The 22,534-nt window shown below is 39.7% G+C and overlaps 1 protein-coding gene across 1 annotated transcript in view; it reads left to right on the top strand.

Annotated features, from left to right (window-relative positions):
- Window positions 1-21,969, top strand: part of LOC120741716 (gamma-aminobutyric acid receptor subunit pi) — a 74,074-nt gene extending 52,105 nt beyond the window's left edge. The window contains exons 3-10 of the mRNA XM_040044735.1: window positions 1,762-1,874; window positions 6,516-6,583; window positions 10,181-10,398; window positions 12,453-12,535; window positions 17,866-18,003; window positions 18,136-18,288; window positions 19,694-19,884; window positions 20,096-21,969. Of these exons, the coding sequence (XP_039900669.1) occupies window positions 1,762-1,874; window positions 6,516-6,583; window positions 10,181-10,398; window positions 12,453-12,535; window positions 17,866-18,003; window positions 18,136-18,288; window positions 19,694-19,884; window positions 20,096-20,461 (1,330 nt within the window). The 3' untranslated portion in view covers window positions 20,462-21,969. The remainder of the gene's footprint in view (window positions 1-1,761; window positions 1,875-6,515; window positions 6,584-10,180; window positions 10,399-12,452; window positions 12,536-17,865; window positions 18,004-18,135; window positions 18,289-19,693; window positions 19,885-20,095) is intronic.
- Window positions 21,970-22,534: the final 565 nt, after the last annotated feature.

The raw sequence follows: 22,534 nt of genomic DNA on the forward strand, positions 1-22,534 counted from the left end.
AACTAAAGTACAGTATTTGAATGTGTGTATTGTGTCTACTGTTTGTTAACTCACCATATTCATAATGTGTTTGTGGGGTTAGGGGTGTGTGTGTGTGTGTGTGGGGGGGGGGGGGGGGGGGGGGGGTTAGGGTCTTTAGGCTTTGGCCCCCACCCCTGCCACCAGTATATTTTTAAGCAAATATTTCGAACTTTTATTTGAATATTCAGTTTCCTACCATCTTCTCTTAAAGGGTAATTGCCAGGTAACCCGCCCTCTCCCTTCTCGCACACATGCACACAAAGAAAACACACAGTATAATTCACAGCCTCATTATAGTGAATAAATATTTATGCCATTTACACCATCAAACTTAAATTGCTAAGGATGAAGAACCTTTTGTTCTTTAAAGAACCATTTGTAATAGCTGGAGAACCATCCACAAAATAAAAAGGTTCTTTGACGTATGATGGTTCTTTAAAGAACCATGAAGACATCTGAAGAACCATTTAAGAACCATAATTTTTCTGAGTGTAGAGCTGCACTGCAAACAAGTTACACACATCTTGAGATGTTTTGATGATTTATAATCAAACCCATTCACAAACCTTATCAGAGGAGGGCTACAAGGTGGTGTACAGTACACCTGGTGCTGGGAGTGTAGTGTCAAGATGGGCATCTGGTGTGAAATGTTTGTCAAATATCTCTAAGAATGAAATGTCCACACTGGATCAGCGGGAGCTGGCATGACAGAAGAGATGCAAGGGACAGGGCAGATGATCCGCTGTGGCCACCTCTAAAGTGAGCAACCAAAAGAAGGTTAAACAAAGATTTAAACAAAGACACCACATAAACTGTGCCCAAAAGGGTTAGATATTGCTGGAAAAGCACACTTCTTTTTAGGGGTCTGAATAGTATGGGACCAGTTTCACTGCAAACACGGATCATTTTGATCCTAGTTCACTAAATTGTTTAGAGTAAGAATACCACGGTATAAGGATTTATTTACACTGTAGTTTTAATACAGTGCCTCATGAATGTGCTGATAGTGTAAGAAATGGAGCTCATTTTGCTTCACTATTGTATCGCTTCTTGTCACGCGTTTGACTACCGCAGCGCACAAGTGACAGAGGGAACTCTGAAATGCTGCCAGGGCATGGAGATGAACGTTTTCTGCCTCTGCACATGGTCTGATCTGTCTTGCTTCAGTCCCTCTTACATCATTGCACGTGCCCTGGGGCTTTCTCTCTACAGAGCAGGCGTTCTGTATTTAGAGCCTGATTTATACACAAACACACATACCACTAGGGAAAGCGCAATGAGTGCCCCCCGCATCCCCCATCCCTGCTGCCACAATTGCCAGCAATATAATCATCTTCCCACACTTCACTGTGCGTTTAAGGATAGCATAAAAAAAGAAAGGGAAAAAAACAACAACTTATGAAAGCAAATAGTAATTTCAAATTCGTAGGTGGATGGAAAAGCAGATATGGCTGGTTTAACATTTTCTTGACCCATTCAATTTAAAGAATTTTTTGTTTGTTTATTCATTTCTTGCATTTTTTTTTAAACTTCCAACTCTCCATTTAAATCTTCTTTCTTTTACTCCCACCCCGCATGGCTGGTAAGACTTGCTGTGGAACTCAATCGATACCCTGCAGACTCTGTGAACGCCAAAGAAGAATCCATCTGGTAAATGCACAACGGGAAGAGAAACAAAAAATAACTCTTATTTCTGCTTTTTTTTCCCCTCTCCCCCCCTCTGTCTGTCTTTGTTCTCAGGTTGTTAGAGAGCTCGTTGCTCAACGCAGAAGTGAAGGAAGGAGAGATTCTGCCTCCTACCATCCAGAGGCTGATGAAAGGATACAACAAGTACCTCAGGCCTTTCTTTGACAGTAAGGGAACTGCAGACACAGGCAGCCATGGAAATGACAGAACACCCAGGGGAAATCTGCGTTTGACAGAGAACGAGATGGGTTCATAATGCAATTTTGTGCTTGCGTGTCCCATCTCAGATAATATATGCTGACATACATACATTAAAATTTACGTCAGTTTAATTTAGCTTTGAAATTGGTGTGCTCCATTACTTTCTGCGTACAGGCATGGAGGTTTAACCATGTTATGAAGCCCTGAACGCGCATACACAAGACTTACTTTAACACATACAATACATGGTCTTATTTAGATTCCAGTTTCCACCAGGTGACCAATTTGTTTGCAATAGAGGAACAAAGTCTGCCACAGTGTGTGCTTTCAGAAGAAGAACAATGTTATGTCATTCCCCGCAAATCCCTCGCTACAGTTATTGTTCTGAGCTCCGGGAATCCATCACAATGTGATTATGGTTTGTTTACTCGCTGTTTGATCTATAATAACACCTTGGACTTTACCAAGGCGAATGCTATTCAGCGTAATCACCAGTCCTCCCGCCTGGAAGCACAAGCTTGGCACACGGTAATGGTAAAAGCGCTAGGAAAGGGACATATTCACACACCCACACGCGCATATGCCTTTGCATTTCAGGCACTGCTGGAACCTCCATTAATTTTATTCATTCTTTTACATTTGCATTTTCTTTGCCACAAAAACAGTTAAAATTGGTTAAACTTTGCAAGGATTCACTTCTCATCTGGGCCAGATAACCTCAAGCACAGCCAGCAGGTCTGCACAATGCCGTCTGAGCGCTCATTTTTGGCGTTTGAAGTGGATTGCCTCCTTATTCAAAAACTAATAATCATCATTTCTAGCACATAAACGCCCTTAAAGGAATAACTGAGCATTTTGAATAATCACTTTCTTGTCTGGATTTAAAGGAGAGCCACACTCTCACACTCTGTTCCTTTAATACTAAACTCCACAAGAAACACTTTTATACAGTAGATTTACATGCATCTCATTGGCACATACAGTATCTGCAGTATGACACCAGACTCATTTGTGTGTCTTTGAGGGAAAAAAATGACTGATAAGTAAAAGGGAAGGAGAATAGAAAGATGAAACACGGGAGAGCAGCAAAGTTACCCTGTCTTTGATGGTGAATCAGGAAGAATTAATTCCCTCAAGGAGGTTCACACTCGACAGACTGCAGCTGGTGGATAGAAGTGGGGGTCTTTAGCATTTTTAAATATGCTGTCCTCCAATAACCTTACATTATATAACACAATGTTTTATTATGCAACACTATATATATGCCTGTGTCCTCAAAATACCCTTTTATGTCATCACACTCAGACACAATCTAGAAAAAGGTCAGAGAGAGAATTTTTTTAGCCCCACTTTTGCGTTCCACAACAGTTCAATATAAAGCAGAGAGGGTGTGACACGTTACTTATTTTTGAAGGCAGCTCTCAAGCAGTAGCAAGCTGCCGGTTCTGAGCGCAGCTGCTCCCGCCTTGCCTGGCTATGACGGATGAAGCTGTGGCCGATTATTTAGTTATCGTTTCAAGTTCAGCTGCTGTTGTCGTATGATAGCTACTGCTTGAAGTTAGGGTGCTTCCAAGACAGATGTGCTGCTAGTACAGCATAAAAATTAAGGAATACAGACCATTTTAATACAATTCTTAGTCAGCACCAATACACGCACAATAACTTACAATTGCAGAAAAAAGTTCATGATTTTATATATTTATCTATAACCCTAATCAGTTAAATGGTTTCAAGGGAAAAAAAGCTATCCAAAACATATGCGCATATGTATATATATATATATATATACACATATACACACACAGCCACTGCCACTTCGAATACACTTTCGAATACACTTTGTTTTTGTTTTGCAGATCATTGTATTGGAAATTTTTAATGTTTTCCCTTTCCTGTGTTTGTTTTGTTGATATTTTAATAGTTTTAAATTAAAGAAAGGTTATAAGAAAAAATAACTGGCCGTAAGTTAAAAAGTGATTCCCCCCCGAGGACACTTTCACTAGCCAAACCCAGGTGTGATTACCTGTTAAATCAAGAAAACACTTAAATAGAACCTGTCTGACAAAGTGAAGCAGGCTAAAAGATCTGAACAAAACATCACAGAAACACAGCATGGCACGGTCTTAAGAAACTCAAGAACAGATGAGAAACAGTCACTCACATCTATCAGTCTGGAGAGGATTACAAAGCCATTTCTAAAGCTTTGGGAATTACGTTGAAAGCCATTCTCCACAAAAGGAGAAGACTTGGAACAGGTGAGAATCTTCGCTGGAGTGTGGGCCTCCAAAAAATTACTCCAGGAACACATCAATGACTCATTCAGATGTCATAAAAGAACCCTGGGTAGCATTTACAGAACTGCAGGCCTTACTTGTTTCAGTTATGGTAAGTGTTCATCATTCAGCAAAAAGAAAGTGACTCTGCAAAAATGACATCCATGGGAGAGTTCGAAGGCAAAACCACTGCTGACCAAAAATATCCCAACGGATTGGTTGGTCAAGATGTTTTTGGTAAATGTGGCAAAAACATCTCGACCACTCTCAAGACTTTTGGCAAAATATTCTCTTGACTGATGAGACAAAAGATGAACTTGTTAGAAAGCTTGAATCCTGTTACAGCTGTCGTAAAAGTAACTGTAAATGATATAAACATCAATTCTGCTCTCTACCATAAAATCCCGACAGTAAATGTCCAGCCATCAGTCATGGCCTGAAGGTCAAGCCCATTTGGGCAGGATAATGATTTGAAACACACTAGCAAGTCTATCGTGAATGGCTCAAAAACATCCAAAACAAAGTTTTTAGAGTGGCCTAGTCAGAGTCTAGCCTTAAATCCATGCTCAAAACCTCTCAAATGTGGTTAAAATTAAATAAGTCTGTGAAGAAGAGTGGGCCAAAATTCCTCTACAGTGATATGAAAGACTCATTGCCAGTTGATAGCAAATGCTTGGTTGCAGACTTGCTGCCAATAGTGGCACAAGCAGTTACCAGGTTTAGGGGGCATTTAGTTTCTCACATAGGGCCAGATAGGCTTGAATAGCATTATTCCCTTACTAAATAAAATCATCTTTTGAAATCTGCGTTTTGTATTTATTTTGGTCGTCTTTGTCAAATGTCTTAGGCTAAAAGTAAAAAAAACATCATCAAATCAAATTAGACCTGATAAAATGGGTACAAGTATGTGAGCCTTTGATTTTATCTCACGAATAAACATTTCTGGTTAATATTGATCAGGCCTCTAACACATCACCTTAGAATAATTTTAAAGCAGTACATTCAAGTTTGGGTTTCCTCACATGACTGGTTTGCGTCAGGCCTCTTGTCCAACTCCTGTTGGATTTAAGTGATTCTGGAGCTTCGAATCTTTGGTCTTCTTTAGCTGTATTTTGGTAGAACATCTTGTGTTCTGTGCACTGTTTTCTTGTCGCATTACCCACACTCTCTTAAAACTGAGATCATTTGTTTCCTGACATAATTTGATCTGATTCAAAATGCTTTGCTTCATCAGTGATGGTAGCCTTCTTGCCCTTGAGGCAGCCAAACAGCCCTGAAAAAATTATCCTCCCATCCCCGTGTTTTAGAGATGAGATGCTGTAAGGGTTTGATGATTTAATACAGTGAAATCCATTAGAACAAACAGTTGTAGAATGATCCACCCAAAAGCTGGCTGGATGTCTGCATGATGACAGCAAACTGCATACAGGCATCACTGGTCTTTTCGGAGATGGTTAGAGTTGGTTTTCTAATATTTACAGTTTTTTTGTTTGCAACAGTATCAATAATTCTTTTTCTGAAGACCTGAGAAATCTATTTTGTTAATGCCATGATCAGTACCTTAAAACCTGATAACCTTGCAAGCTTTTGCCACACTACTGTACCTTTGTATGATAAAGTGTTGCTAAACTGCCTTGGTCATATAAAACAGTTGCCGTGGGACCCTCCTCCACCTGGAATCTGTGTGCCGTGTGCGTGAAAATTACAACTGGCACCAAAAACTCTACTTAACATTCTGCTGCAGTGAGGCTCCAGCATTGCCTTTAGATTTGCATCTCTTGTATGCCATGTGGCTGCTGTAACCCTTTAACATAAAACATAAGAACTTTTTAGATTGTCACATGAAAATAAGATAAGAAGCGTGGCCTTAAATGTGAATGTTTCACAGCCAAAATTGTGAGAACTAAAGCCCAACTGTGGCTACAGCCACACTCCCAGTGGCAGCTGTGTCATCCCAAGGCTGCACTCATAATGAGATCTTCAGTCTGTTTTGGCAGCGGTCAGTTAGAGAGGTGCTAAACTTGCTCCTCTGGTTTTCTTTCTAAATTACTTGTGTCTGTGTAGACACAGCTGAGTGGGCAGTGACACTCACAGCACTCATAACCAGCTGAGGTCAACTTGAATATATAATAATGTGTCATGATACAGCTCAGCCTTTCTCGATGTGCCACAGAAAAAGTTATTTTCAAGCAAAACATAGACTTTGAAATAGTCTGTCTGTCAGTCTGCCAGATAGACTATTAACAAAGATTAATGTAGACTAAAAGTGAAGGGAGTAAGCAGTGTGTGAACATAGAGCAGTATGTTTTTGAATGGTTTCTTCTTTTTTTCTAGATGGTCCGGTAACAGTGGGTATGAGTTTGGACATTGCCAGCATTGACACCATTTCAGAGATCAACATGGTAAGAGTATCACACTACTGAGTTCTGAAATTAAACAATGAAAACATGCACTACCAAAGTTTCTACAAAGCTTCTTAATTAATGGTCTTTCCTTTATTTCCACTACTTTCTACAATGTAGATAAATACTGAAGACATCAAATATATAGAGCAAGATATATGGAATTATGTAGCAAAGAAAAAATTGAAAGAAAAGTCTAAATATGTCTTATATTTTAGATTCCTCAAAGTAGCCACCCTTTGCTTTGCTGGCAGCGCTGCAAACCCTTGGCCTTCTCTCAGTGAGCTTCATGATGTAGTCACCTGAAATGGTTTTCACTTCACAGGTGTGTCTTGTCAGGGTTCATTTGTGGAGTTTCTTGCCTTCTTAATGGGCAAGTCAGGTTGGCACAGCTGACAGCCCTATTTGACAACTGAATTCTTCTTATGGCAAGAACCAATCAGCTAAGTAAAGAGAAACCACAGTCCATCATTGCTTTAAGAACTAAAGGTCAGTCAGTCCAGAAATTTGCTAAAACTTTGAACGTGTCCCCAAAATGACATATTCAGTCAAAGTCAAAACATCAAAACTGGCTGACACGAAGACTGCCCCAGGAAAGGAAGACCAAGAGTGCTGGAAAATGGACTGGCTCTTATATAGCACTTTTCTACTCTTCTGAGCACTCACAAGTGCTTTGCACAAGCACATTTTTCCTAGGTGCTTTCTAACTGACATTCACACACATTCATACTCCGATGGATGCATCGGAGAGCAATTAGGGGTTAATATCTTGCCCAAGGATATTTGGCATGCAGACTAGGGGAAGCCAGGAATCAAACCACCAACCTTCCAATCAGTAGATGACCTGCTCTACCACCTGAGCTACAGCCACCCCCAAGTCACCTCTGCTTCTGAGGATAAATTCATCCGAGTCACCAGCCTCAGAAATTGCATCTCAGATTAGAGCCATGCAGAGCTCCAGTAGCAGACACATCAACTGTTCAGAGGAGAATCAGGCCTTTATGGTCAAATAACTGCTAAGACACTACGACTAAGGAAAAGCAACAAGCAGAAGAGATTTGTTTGGGCCAAGCAGTAGGAATGGATATCAGACAAGTAAAAATCTGTGCTTTGGTCTGATGAGTCCAGGTTTTAGATCTTTGGTTCCACCCACAGAAAAGATGATTGGATTGTCTCTACAAGCATGATTACCACCGTGAAGCATGCAGGAGGAGGTGTGATGGTGTGGGGTGTTGACACTGTTGGGGATTTATTCAAAACTGAAGGCACAATGAACCAGCATGTCTACCACAGCATCCTGCAGCGACATGCCATCCCATCCTGTTTGCGTTTAGTTGGACCATCATTAATTTTACAACAGGGCAATGACCCCAAACACACCTCCAGGCTGTGTAAGGGCTCTTTGACCACGAAGGAGAGTGATGGAGTGCTGCACCAGATGGCCTGGCCTCCACAGTCACCTGACCTAAACTCAGTCGAGATGGTTTGGGATGAGATGGATTGCAGGGTGAAGGCAAAAGGGTCAACAAGAGCTCAGCATCTCTGGGAACTCCTTTAAGACTGTTGGAAAACCATTTCAGGTGACGACCTCATGAAGCTTATCACAAGAATACCAAGAATGTGCAAAACAGTAATGAAAGCGAAGGGTGGCTATTTTGAAGAATCTAAAATCTAAAATATGTTTTCAGTTTCACACTTTTTTGTTTACTACATAATTCCATACGTGTTCATTTATAGTTTTATAGTTGCCTTCAGTGAGAATCTACAATGTAAATAGTCATGAAAATAAAGAAAAACCATTACCAAACTTTTGACTGGTAGTATCGATACATTTCATGGGTCCCTAACTAATAAACCACAAAGGTTAAAACTGATTAAATGCAACAAGAAACTGTGCAATGCAGGTCAGAACACATCATTTTTCCGAGTTTATTGGTCAGTCTGTCTGTATTGTGAAATGTTTGAAAAAACATCAAACCTGTTAGCAGTTATGAAAAGTTTATTGCCTTTTTCCTCACTTCTTTTAACCTGATGTGTACACGTTTTTTTGGTATGACCACCTTTATTCTTCAAAGCTGTCTGAATTTTCAAGCTTTCTCAAAATTTCTACAAGTAGTCTTCTCGAATAGTTCTCCAAGCTTCCTGAACTACATTCAAAGCTTTTCTTTGGATGTCAGCTGCCTTTTATTCTGTTCGTTGTTAAGATGATCCCACACCGCTTCAATAATGTTGAGGTCCAGGATCTCTGGAGGCCAATCCATGACTGATAGCTTTCCACTGTGTATTTTCTATACAAATATACTGTGCTGCATTGGCCTTGAGTTTGGGATCATCGCACCGCTGAAAAATTAAGCTGTTGCCAATCAGATGCTTTCCAGATGGTATTACATGGTGGATCAAAATCTGATGGTATTTTTCTGCATTTACAATTCCAATAATTTGAAAAGATAGGGTTAAGTAGAGACTCACTCTTGTATCCCTCTTCTAAACTCCTCCATACGTATTGATGAAACTTTGAATTTGTATTCATCACTCTATTAGACCTGTTGTCACTTATTTTCAGCTCAGTTCTTGTATAATTGGCATACCTCAGCTTTGTCTCTCATGTTATCCTCCCTAAGAATTGCTTCTTGACGCCACTATTCTGTTAAGATAATTTATTTCGCTTCAGCAAATAGTGTGGTGGAATAACTCTGAGGCCCTGTGTCAGGTCATTGCTGGACCTTTTTTTTTACTGCTTCTTAAGGACACGGCTTTCAGTAAATGAAAAAAGCAGCCAAAACCCAGAAAACAACTTTGAAATACCTTTAGGAAGCCTAGTAAACTATTGCTTAAGACCACTTTAAAAAATTACCAGAAAGTCTAGCTCCTTGGAAGAAAAACTTAAAGAATTTTATGCACTTTATATTTTTGGATTGCATTATCACATATCTGAGGACATGTAAGGTCAACAGACATAGATAATCATCCCCATGCTGGACCTTCAATGAAGCAACTTAAAATTAAAAGTAGGGAAGACAGAATTTAAAACATATTTTCAAGAGTTAATCCATGTTTAAAAGAAAAATCTTTATCAAAAAACTAAGCTACAAAAGTTTCAGTATACTGGAAGTGCATACTCGTTTTGCTCATATGAGATTGGACTTTCTTGACTAAGAGTGATCAACCAGCCTTAATTAAATAGTGAGTGCAACAATGACTTTCCTTTGGGAATGGTTAATTCCTGCAATGCTTGCTTTGTGAGAAAATTCTGCTTACAGCTAACATGCAACACATGAAAATGGTTACATTGTCACACATGATGCAACAGTAAGACTTTGAAAAATAATGTCATGAAGAAAAAAATAAGTTCAGTGTGCTAAAAGAACAGAACAAACTTGAACAGAACTTGCTGATTTGAAGCAATGTTTTGAATTACTGCTGCTTGAGGCACAGAAGGGCTTTGGGCTATGTAAAAATTGCAAAAATTGTAAAAATACAACAACACTGAGCTCGGTTTGCAAAAACATGACTTGTCTGTCAGCACATTACTGACATGCTTTGTAAAAACAGTGTATCAGCTCTGCTAATGACGTTTTTCGGGCCTCATTACTGCAGGACTACACGGCCACCATATTCCTCCGCCAGCGATGGACTGATGAGCGCTTGGTGTTTGAAGGCAACAAGAGCCTGAGCCTTGACGGGCGGCTAGTTGAGCTCCTCTGGGTCCCAGACACGTTTATTGTTGACTCCAAGAAATCCTTCCTCCATGACATCACTGTGGAGAACAGGCTGATCCGCATCTTCCCCAACGGGACTGTCCTTTACGCACTAAGGTGGGGTAACAAATAAAGATTGTGCGTTGATGGGCTTGTTCTGTTTATTGTTTTCTGCTTTGACAGACAATGAAAAGTAGTCCGGGGAATGGATAGGAACATTGGCTGAGGGAAGAAGCGTGGGTTGAATATGAGATAATGTGATTGCGAAGCAGGGAGTTTTGTCAATTCTATTACTTGTGTATTGGATTGTATGAGTATAGGACCATGTGATTTGGCAATACAAAGAGCTGTGGGCTATCAATGCAACATAAGTCCTGTTAGGATCTGGGAAACAGATATTGTACTGTGTGCAAGGCTTAAGATCTGATGGGATCTTGGCAGGCTTCTCAAATTTGTATTACCTTTGCACTCGTAGATACTGAGTCAAGCAGGCAGCTTTTTTAAAACTGTGGTGACAGGGATTTAAACATCCTACTGTGTTACTGTCACATGCTGTAACCTCAACTCATCAACAGATTGAGGAGCTGTCCATGATCTGGATTTGACTTCATTGACTCAATGCTTTTGTTTTTTTAATTATTCTTCCATATACAGTTTATGCGGAAAGTATTCAGTGCTTCACTTCTTCCAGATTTGGTCATGTTACAGCCTTATTCCAAAATGGATTGAATGTATTTTTCACCTCACAATTCTACACACAATGCCCCATAATGTCAAAGTGGAAATAAATTCCTTCAAACTCATGCAAATTTATTAAAATAAATAAATAAAACATGTACATAAATATTCACAGCCTTTGCTAGGTACTCTGTTGACCTCTGACAACAATAGCCTCAAGTCTTTTTTCAGTATGACACTACAAGCTTTGAACACTTGCAGATTCATTCTTCTTTGCAGAACCTTGCAAACAGTGGATGGGGAGTTGGGGAGGTTGTTCAACAGGCGTTCAATTCTAGGCTCTGGCTGGGGCATTCAACAAGATTCACAGAGTGGTCCAGAAGCCATTCCTTTGTTATCTTGGCTGTGTGCTTATGGTCATTGTCCTGTTGGAAGATAATACCTCATCCCAGTCCGAGGTCCGGAGTGCTCTAAAGCAAGTTGCCATCGAGGATGTCTCCGTACATTGCTGCATTCATCTTTCCCTCAACCCTGACTAGTCTCTCAGTTCCTGATGCTGAAAAACATTTCTGCAGCATGATGCTTCCACCATCATGCTTAACTGTAGGAATGGTATTGGCTAGGTGATGATCGCTGCCTGGTTTCCTCCAGAAATGATGTTTGGCATTCAGGCCAAAGAGTTCAGTATTGGTTTCAGCAGACCAGAGCATTTTGTTTCTCATGGTCTGAGAGTCCTTCAGGTACCTTTTGCAGACTCCAGGCTGGATTGTGCTCTGAAATGCACTGTCAACCATAGGACCTTATATGGACAGGTGTGTGCCTTTCCAAATCATGTGCAGTCAACTAAATCGACCACTGGTGGGGTATGTGGGTGTTATGTTATAGTAACCTGAGTTAGGTAGTCTCTCTTCACAGTCCATCCGTATATAGTACAGTATTTTAAACGTGAACATGAGTTGTGTTTCTTTTTTTAAAAAAAAAAACACGTGTCATCCTTAAGTACAGCGAAATTCAATTTCTTGACTTATTGTTGGGAATAAATAAGAGTTTCTCCAGTCTTCATGGACCTTTGCTTTCAATACAAAGAAGTGCTTACCGTCTACGCTTCAGTGTGGCAGAAAAATGTGGAGGAGGATGGTGCTTCACAGTCAGAGAACACGACTAGTGAGAGTAAAACAAGCCAGAAAAGATAGTCAGGAGAGAAATGACCACCTTGGGGAATTGGAGCTGTGAAAAATGACAGAGTGAAGTGAGAAATATGAGGTGCTGGAGGAAAGGGACAGCTGTGGTAAATGTTTCAGTGCTGTGCCTGGAGGGAATACATGAGAAAGCACTGAGATGACTGTAGCCAAAGGTTAAGCAATTAAAGGCAAAGCTGATTTGAAAAGGATACTGTATGCCACTTTCATGCTTTCAAAGTCTCCAGGAATAACAAATATCATTTGCCGTTGGTAACCTTTTTCATGGACTTAAATAACATTTCTGTTGTCTAGGATTACCACCACTGTGGCTTGCAACATGGACCTGACCAAGTATCCCATGGACAAGCAGACCTGCACGCTACAACTGGAGAGCTGTAAGGCCACTTTATACTTAAAGAAAATCTGATCTTTGCTACCTGAAGCTGTGGCAGAGTTGTTGGTGGGTGGGCATAATTTCAAGTAAATCCGATCAAAACAAAGGATGAAATGGATCACTTTCATGTTCTGCATTGGTTGTGTGTGTGTGTTTGTAAAATTGCACGAATGTCATACATCATACATAAACTGGATTTACTTCAGTCTTGATGAAATGTTTCATAAAGGACATAACTGCTGCTGTGAAAAAAAAGAAAAATACAGCTAGTGCCTCGGGTTACAACTGAACCACCTATAAAAACACTGCACAATGAAAGTCAAGAAAATGAAAATTAAAAAAAAATGCAACGAGAGGAAAAACAGCCAGTGGTTGAGGTAGGGAGGGTGCTATGGTCTGCAACAATGATTGCCTGAAGGTGCTTTTTATTTGTACGGTAAAAACTCTGCAATATTAGAGCGAACAATGACAACAACAACAACCACAACAATGAGATTATCCCTTATGAGCAAGCACTTGTTGAAAGTAGGGAGAAGAAACTCCCTATTAACAAGAAGAAACCCCCAAAAGGGTTAGAGCAGTGGTTCTTAACCTTGTTGGAGGTACCGAACCCCACCAGTTTCATATGTGCAGTCACTGAATCCCTCTTTAGTGAAAAATAAAATATGATTTTTTTTTCCAAATTCAAGACATAGATATGTTTTTTACTGGTGCACAAAATGAGCCGTGCATGTCAAGGCGGAGGCTCTGCCGAACCCCTGAGACTGACTCACCGAACTCCTAGGGTTCGATCGAACCCAGGTTAAGAACCACTGGGCTAGAGGATTAGAACTGTCCAAACTAGTCTTATTGTTACGATGTCAGATACAGTGCTCCCGCAAATGCTGCTGCTTTGTTCATTGTGCTCTTTCGTAAAGATATACCAAAATAAATTACATTATTTTTTGTGCAAATTCAACACGGAAGATCTGTAATCACTCATTTTGCTGCTTTCTTGGATATTCGGCTGCTAATCTGTTCTTTACATCACTACCACTCAAAACACTCAAACTCAAAACTGACATCATTACACTAGTCCAGTTTCTTTGAGCCAGTCAGCCTCTAGTCCATGTGGTTTAAATTTCACTGCTTTACCATCATTCTCCCTTTCAGACTCGTTCATGCACCTCAGGTCCATCTAAGCCTTCATCTTCATCTTGACCATCACCAATGTCTAGACCCTGAGGGATACAACCTTAAATTTTGTCACTGCTGGGATCCCATTCTGGCATGATAGCATCGTCGGAGTCTAATCATGTTTTGCTTTAGGCACCTAAGTGCTTGGTTATATTAGGAAAAGGCTTGTGGCTTGGGTTGATATACAGTCATATTTCAACAACATCAGTTGCACTTTGTGGGCTAGGGTTTGGTCAAATGTACCATAAGAGAATGGTAAGAAAAATAGTAATAATAGGTGACATGAAAATAAAAATAACCCTCACCCAGCTGTTGTTTAAGACCTACTTTTGGCTACTCATTGGCAGATTTGTACACCAGATGCCTTTCCTTATTGGTATAGTGACTTAGACAAGTAAAACCTTTCTGGTTCAACCCAGAGAGGAGAGGCATACAGTATAATCCAAGCCAGTGGTAACATTGCTGTAAGTGCATGAAGTCTATTACAGCTAACAACATTACAAATACTTTCCTTGTGGTTGAAACATACTAAAGTTAGCAGAAGCATTGTAATGAGCAAAAATGGCAGACTGGGGCAGCTGTGCATTCTTTGTTTGAAAAGATAGCAATGGAAAAATATTTTCCATGGTGACATCAGTAATGTAAGAAAAGCCTGGACAGCTAAGACAGTATTTCATAGAGGAGCACTGTTTTAATAAGGGTCCATGTCCACATAAAGCACTTTTTGCACTGGAAATGCCTGTCACCTCATTTTTATAGCACTTCTCTTAAGCTCTCATTGTTGCTAGGTTACAAAATCCTTCTTTCTAAAAGTTTTCTTTTTCCACCATGAATTACTCTGTTGATATTGTAATTCGTGCCCTCTTTTTCAGCACTGTCAACGCTCAGCTTGATATGATTTGTATAGAAAATCTATGCCATCTTTGCACACAGACCCTAACGTACTTTGGCAAAAAAAAAAAAGAGCTAAAAGAAAGCAAAAATTACAAAAACATGGCATGACAACAGTTTGGCAGACAGATCCACATACTATCAGGGTTTCTCATTTAATTCATTTTTTGCATACTGTATTGTGCTATGAATTAAATGTTAAATGGAAAAATCGTTTTCTGCATTTGTCTACCCTTAATAATGAAAAAGTAAAAACATCCCATTTCTTTACAGCGTTTCCAATTCAGAATCTCAGGGCGGGGCTGGATACAGTCCCAACTATGGTTAGCTCTTAATCAGTGTTCCCTCTAATTTTTCATGTGTCTGAGCGAGCACACAAACTCCCTGAGCGGTCCCTTGGACCACTGTGAGCAACAGCAGACGTGTGCACCGTGGTCACGCCAGCATCGAATCCATCCAAGTTACATGGTTTATTAAAATAATCAAATTACAGCATTTACATTTATGTTAGACTACTTTTAATTAAGTGCTTTAGCCCACTTACAATGAAAATTAATAAATAAATCTTGTTCATGACCTGTGTGGTATGTTAACACTATTGGAAGTAAAAACAACTTGAACTCCAATTTTGAAAACACAACTTTCTTTCTTTTCTTTTTTTTTTTAAATAAAGCTCTGACTTGTATTATGAGTCTGAGTCTATGGTCTGGGAGAGAGTCCTGTAACTCTCTGTCTGCAAAATACAGTATATGATGACCAATGTTGGGCAATTAATTATATAGTTACTTCTTCAAAAAAAGACTTTTACTATTATAGACGTGGTGTTACTTGCTGAAGATCAGTTTGATCATGAACACCTGGCTGCTACTTTCCCTCTTAATTCTTGTGGAAACAGTACAGCTGTACTTAATTTTTCATACACTGCTTCTGCACTTGAACTTAGCTTTTATTCAATCATGACTCGGTGTAATATGTCCGGCTTTGTACTTCGTCTGAGGTTGCTAAGGACCAGATTTGTATTTATTATGGCCTGATACATAAAAAGCTGACAGGGGGTATACTTTCTTTTTCACCACGACCACATGTCCATTCAGTAGAATTATTAAAGCAAACAGAATGAATCTAACAATAGCTGGCGTGCCACAGCAAAATTCATATAAATTCAAAGGGGCTTTTAATGCACAGTTTCAAGTTTATTCCTAAAATATCAAACTATTCAGTTAGACTTTGAATAATCTTAAAGCCACAGTCATTATACTGCAGGGTCAGTTAGGGTCCCTCGAACCAAAACCATCTAATCCTACAAATCCTTTAAACGTACCCTAATAACTGTAGAATGAAAACCTCTGCCACCACACTGCAAAAATTCCTCGCTTTTAAAAAGTGTACATTTTTCGTGACACGTTGCTGAAAATGGGAGACCATTTTTCCTAATTATGACACATTTTCATTGCCTTGTGCAGTAAATGGTTGGAAGAAAAAGCCTTCCTCACACCTCTCCACTATTTCCACCTGCTCATCTACTGTCTTTGCTTCCCAGCTTGCTTTTGCTCCATGCTATTAAATGACGGCAGCTGGGCTAAGCTAAGTCAGATCCCTGCCAGAAGCCCACCAGGACCTCAGTGCCAAATAAAACATTTAGCTGGAGCTCCAGTGCAACTTGACAGCAGGCATAAAGGCATCTGGAGGTTAACGTTAGGTAACTGAGAGGATGATGGATCCTTCCTTCACCGCTTTAATAATTCCAGGCTAAATATCTGCATCTGTTTCCTTCTGTCTCTCTCTGTGTCTGTATGCCCCCCCCCCCCCCTCCCCCTTTGCCATTTCGCTCTCATCGTGCTTCTCTATCTCTGCTGCTTTCTCTCCATCTCTCTCGCTCTCTCTCTCCCCTCCTGTCCTCCTCTCCTTCAATCTCTATTTCCCGCTTTCTTGGTCTCTGTGTCTCTTTATGAAGATGTATATTCAAGGATTTATTTCTTTTAATGCTGTGCCAAAAGTGGATCCTCTGCACAGGAGGAGGCTTTAAAGAGAGCGTCGTCGTGGGAGGGTGCGGGGCATTTAAATTAAGATTGCGGTAAAATATTTTGCGCATTCTGACAGCAAAAAGAGTCAAAAGAAAGTGACGGTCTTTTGTAATCATGGCTGTAAGTCAGATTTTTGTGGGGACGCTTTCAAAAAAATACAACACTCTTGGCTGCTTGCTACAGGGCACTGAATGTAACTCTTTCCATGCTATTGCACAGCTTGCCACTGACCATTTGTGTCTCTTAATTTGTACAGTAACGTTAGGGCTTTAGGTCAGAAGAATAATGACTTCCTCTACCAAGAGAATTACAATGAAATATAAAAAGGTGAATTTATTGGACCTTTCAGGTTCAAAGTCACCACTGCCCTTCATTAGGAAAGCTATGCTTCTAGTATTGTGGCTCTGGTCAATAATACATGACTCCATATGGGTTTAAACAGAGAGAATTAATGAGCGTTTCATGCAAGGCAGATTACTGAGGTGCACACCAGCTTCTGCCAACAGCGTGTCTTCACGCTTTTGTTATTCTCTTGCTCCCTCTGCAGATAAATGAGAAAAATACACCTAAGAAGTTAAGCCTTATTAATCACACTTTATCCTTATTTTTTTCTTTTTTACACGAGAAACACTAGTTATTACTAACTGATACGATTACACATTGTTACATTGCTCTGTCAAAGGTGCAACCACACTTAACCGTGGCATCTTTGATCATATTAATTTTGCATGCCTTCTTTTTCCAAGCTTTATTTGGGTTATCTAGGCTCTCTAGGGCCCAGTGCAATATGCATGATTAGTCTGTTATGGTAAGAGGCAAGAGTTAAGCTCTTCAGCAGGACCCTCCCCTCCACACACACACACACACACACACACACACACACACACACACACACACACACACTCATTTCAGCATAAGTGGCATCAGAGCTCATCAACCAGTTATTGCACAAATCATTAAACCGCTAACTGTTCCAGAGAAAAAAAATGTTTGTGTGTGTTTTTTACAACAACACTGATATTTAAAAAATTAAATTTCAATTCTGCCTAATTTATTATGATAATATCATAATAAATTGTGTAGCTGTTCTTGTTATATGCTTTTTGCTTGCAGACTCTCCCACTGCTTCCATGCACACAATCATTAAAGTTACAGATAAATTTCACTGATCAAATTAATTATTTTATCCTGTATAGTAATTAGAGCATCTTTCTTCATTGTCATCTTTTCTTCTCTTCAGGGGGTTACAACATAAATGATGTTATGTTCTACTGGACCAGAGGAAATGAGTCTGTCAGTGGTTTAGACAGTCTCCAGCTGGCTCAGTATACAGTAGAAGACCACTACACATCTGTCTCAGAGGCCATCTATGAAACTGGTAACAATGATAACCAAAACCATTGTTTAATTCTTTAAAAAGCAGTGTTTTGTTACTAAAGACTATTGTGCATTACATCAATACATGTAAATGTACTAAAATTTAGTGCACTTATTGTCTTTCTTCTTACAGGCAATTATCCCAGGCTTGTCTTCCACTTTGAGCTGAAGAGGAGCATTCTGTACTTCATCCTGGAGACCTATGTCCCCTCTAGCCTGCTGGTGGTCCTCTCATGGGTTTCATTTTGGATTTCCTTGTCTTCTGTTCCAGCACGTATTTGCATAGGTATGAGATAATCCATTTTTCTGTTCATTCAATCATCAGAATCAGATTTAGAACATTTCTTTTTGAGCAAATGTCATATATTTTTACACTGCAACTTAAGCGTTATTATTGCTGCTGTGTCCTGCTCTCTGTCAGTCATCATAGTAAACCTAAAGTGACTGAGATGCAATCAAAGTGTAGACTTTCATCTTTAGTTAAGAAGTGAAATGCACCATCTGCTGATGAATTACAGAAATATTTCTGATGGGCTCAGATGTAACCGGACAAATTAAAATGCTTATTTTTAACACTGTGTTGAGTATTGTTTTGTAATGGTTGCCAACTGATGGACCTCGCCAGAGGATTCACAAAGGGATTTCTCCTTTGTGATAGTTTTGACTTTTGGAATTTTCAGCTTTTACTCAGTGAAGCTGAGATCAGGGACTTACTGGTAGGTAGTGTTGATTTTCAGTTTGTGATTTTAGATGATCATTTCTTGAAGTTGTATCTAGTGGAAACATCTAAGCATGTAAATTTTCACAGTGAGTGAACCTGGACTGGTTTAGTCTCACCCGGACCTTACTCCCCCCCCCCCCAAGCCTTGCCTCCACCTGTAAAATGACTCTGTGAGCGTAGCTCCGTAATCCTCCACCTTAGGGTGCCTGCTCTGGAACCTGGTGTCGGGTTCCCTGGCTGCTCCCCCATCCGGCTAAAGAGACTTTTTCCTTTTGGACTCTGCTGCCGCACTCGTAGTGTGACTCTTGTTTTATGTTTTCATGTCTTGTGACTATTGCTGAGATAGTTCTAGCCTAGTTAGTGCTTCGTAGTTCTGCTTTTGTTCATAGTGTCCAAATATTCTAGTATTGTATTTAGTAACACTGAAGTTTTTGCCTGCCATAGAGTGAGTTAATTCAGTTTCTTAGCCCCCCTGAGTTTGTACCTCCGAGCCTCCATGTGGTGTCTGCATCTGAGTCCTCTTCCCTGTATTGGCCGCCCAGTCGTGACAATCATTTGCTGTTACATTCATTGCACACTAAGGTCAGCAGTGAGATTACAAGGTGCAACTCAGTGCAGGGTTCGACTTGGATATTACTTATGGATTGTGTTGTCCATTCAAATATCCCGCCTCGTTTCATTTTCTTTACAAAGTATGTCAGCATATTGCCAGGAAACACGAAAACCATCACCTGAGTTTCCATTGGTAAAACTGGTGCTATGAAGAGCAAAAGCTGGATTATTTTTGTATTTTTATTTTTTTGTTGAAATGCATTGGGTTATCAACATTTATCTTTTTATTGGTTCAAAGCTGACCTTGGCCAGAGGCTAAGTTAAAAAAAACAAAACAAAAAAACCAGTGGTTTTCTTTTTAGGTCTTTAGTGGTTCATCAAAGAATCCTACTTGACCACTGTCTGTGTTCTGTGCCAGGAGTGACCACAGTACTGACCATGACAACTCTGATGATGGGAGCCCGGACATCACTACCCAATGCCAACTGCTTCATCAAGGCCATCGATGTGTATTTGGGGATCTGCTTCAGCTTTATCTTCGGAGCACTTATTGAGTATGCTGTGGCCCACTTCTGCACCCTCACTCACGCTGATGCACACATGCTCATGGTGAGATACTCCTGGATGTACTTACATTAACTGTTGATTGTTGTGGTCATTACTGTTGTCACAGTCGTTGTGTTCATCATGGTGGTCGCTGTCATTGTCATCGTCATCATCATGTCACCATGAGCATTTTGGGGTAAGTTGGATTTCTCGGATGTAAACGCATTGTGTTTTTGTTTTAATTCAAACCTAATCTTTCTTCTCTATCTTGCAGTACGGCCACCGAATGCACGACTTTGATGATGAAATGAACGGCATCGTCACCACCATCTCCACTCACTCCATCAGGGCCAAGAGGCGCAAGGAGCCCGCTGCAACTTCTCCTTCAGTTCCTGCCGCAACAGAACTCGCTGTCAGGCCCTCTAGCCCCTCGGGCAGTGAGCCCAAGCCTGAGGCGGCACCTCCAGAGCACACCAACTGGTGCCTCACTGTTCTGGCCACCCTCCGCAAGATTCTGCGCGCCATACACTGTTGTCATGTGGAGAACCCCCACCATATAGACAACTACTCCAGAGTCACCTTTCCACTGTCTTTTGTCATTGTTAACCTACTCTACTGGACATATTATCTGTACTTTTAGCATTTGTTTAAGTGCTGCATATGTCCAGGAGAGTTTAAGATGGAGAGTGTTTGTAGACAATAAGTGTACCTTACTGTACATACGTACAGTAAGTGTAATTCAGGTGTGTTTTGGGTTGAATGTGTAAAACTTCTACATTTGGACTCATGAGCGAGGTCGCATTGTCATATGGGATTGTTCTGGTGGAAAAAGGGAATGCTCATAATTGCAGCTCCATTTTAAATATTAATAAGTACTCAAACTATGACATTGCTTAAAATTTGATGGAGTTGGCTTTGATAAAAATTGGCCTGCCTGACTATGACATGGTGATATTTTATAAATTCTGTCACGCTTTAATATTTATTTTAGGATGGAGCTGTAATTGAAGGCTTTATGACAGAATTCACCTGCGCTATTGAGTGAGAACAAATTCACATTCCACTTTGAGTCTCTTTTATGATGGATTGATCATTGATATTTTACAACTCCTGTTTCTGCCTGCAGGCACAACATTTAGAGTGAAATAGCAAAAGTAACAGATGGCAGAAGAGGGCTGAAAACGACAGGCAAGGGAGGTGGAAAAATCACTACAATGGAGCATGTGTTGAGAAATATAAACCTCCAAAGGACGAGCTTTCTACTCATTGTTGAAAGCTCTCATTCTTCTGTGTCCTTGTGTGAGTTATTTTTAATTCACTGCAGTACTGTTTCTCCCAGCCTGCATATGACCCTTTTTTCATTTCTATAAATGTAGTGGCCTTGGATACCTTCAGTTGTATTCTGGAAATCTGGCTATCGTGAACAGTTTAATGGTACTTGTCACGGTATGAATCTGTTCTGCTATTTCATAAAGGGAAGCACACCTGCACACTCCAATATATGGAAGTCCAAAGGGATCCATGTTAAATAAATAAATATCAAATTACAAATGAAAATTCATGTTAATAAATAGAGTGAGATTTTATATATATATGTGCTCGGCCTTTAGATGTAGAAATACTCTTTACTTTTGTTAAATCCCAGCCTAGAGTATGCTAGCCAGCTAACCAGCTAGATTAGCTTCTCAGTCTTCTCAGTCCAGATTGTTATTTTCTTTTTCATCAAATTGCTAGATTTTAGAGCGCTGACTAATCTTGTGAGTTCAAAAATAAAATAGGCTTTTAAACATATAACTGCCAGCTAGCAAGACTGTTGTAGGAACATAATTTCTATAGTCATGTGAAAGAAAAAAAAGAAAAAGAAAAAGAAACGTTCACAGGAGTCTTTACACAAAAGTGTTCTAGAGATAAATTCAAGGCCACCTGGAAGCTAAAGCTTGGCTGGAATTGGGTCATTGAACAGGACAATGATCACAAGATCACCAGCAAGTCTCCAGCAGAATGGCTGGAAAAGAAAAGAACCAAGGTGTTTTGACTGCACAACATTCAAACTTGACTGAAATGCAGTAGCGGCACCTTAAGAGAGCTGTAACGGAACTAAATCAATATTGTACAGAAGAGTGGGTCAAAATTTCTCTGTAAGAGGCTGAAAAAAGTTCATACTGAAAATTATTCTTTAATTTTTCACATGAATAATATGTTGTCTTCTTCCACAGCAGTTTTAGTAAGAAAAAGTATTAATATCTAATGAAAAACTTAACATGAAATAAAGCGTCATTGAAAATGGCATCCTGTAAATCACGTTGTAGAACAAAACATTTCTTATAAATTATAGTAGCTTAATTTTAATAGTGTCTGAAATAATCTCATTAGATCATCTGTATACTTCAGTTTATTTGTATTATTATTTATTTATATTGGAGCTTTTGGGTTTCCATACTAACTGGCAGGCATAATGGAAAACACAGGTGTAAATATAAAGGACAGCAGACATATACCAATACAGACAGGTACTATGTTACAGTGATAAATATATGCAGTATTTCTCTCTCTATGGGTTGGCTGGTAGTGTTTTCACTGTGGTTTTTCAATGGATCGGGCAATTAAAGTGTTACAATTTTTAAGATGGATTTAAATATGAAATGGATAAAATATTTAAATAGGATGTTGTCATCTGAAAGTTATCTAAATGGAAAATACATAGAAATGTTTG

Source organism: Simochromis diagramma, unplaced genomic scaffold (genome assembly GCF_900408965.1).
Source record: "Simochromis diagramma unplaced genomic scaffold, fSimDia1.1 OVJJ01000486.1, whole genome shotgun sequence".
In the NCBI taxonomy this organism is placed as follows: Eukaryota; Metazoa; Chordata; class Actinopteri; order Cichliformes; family Cichlidae; genus Simochromis; species Simochromis diagramma.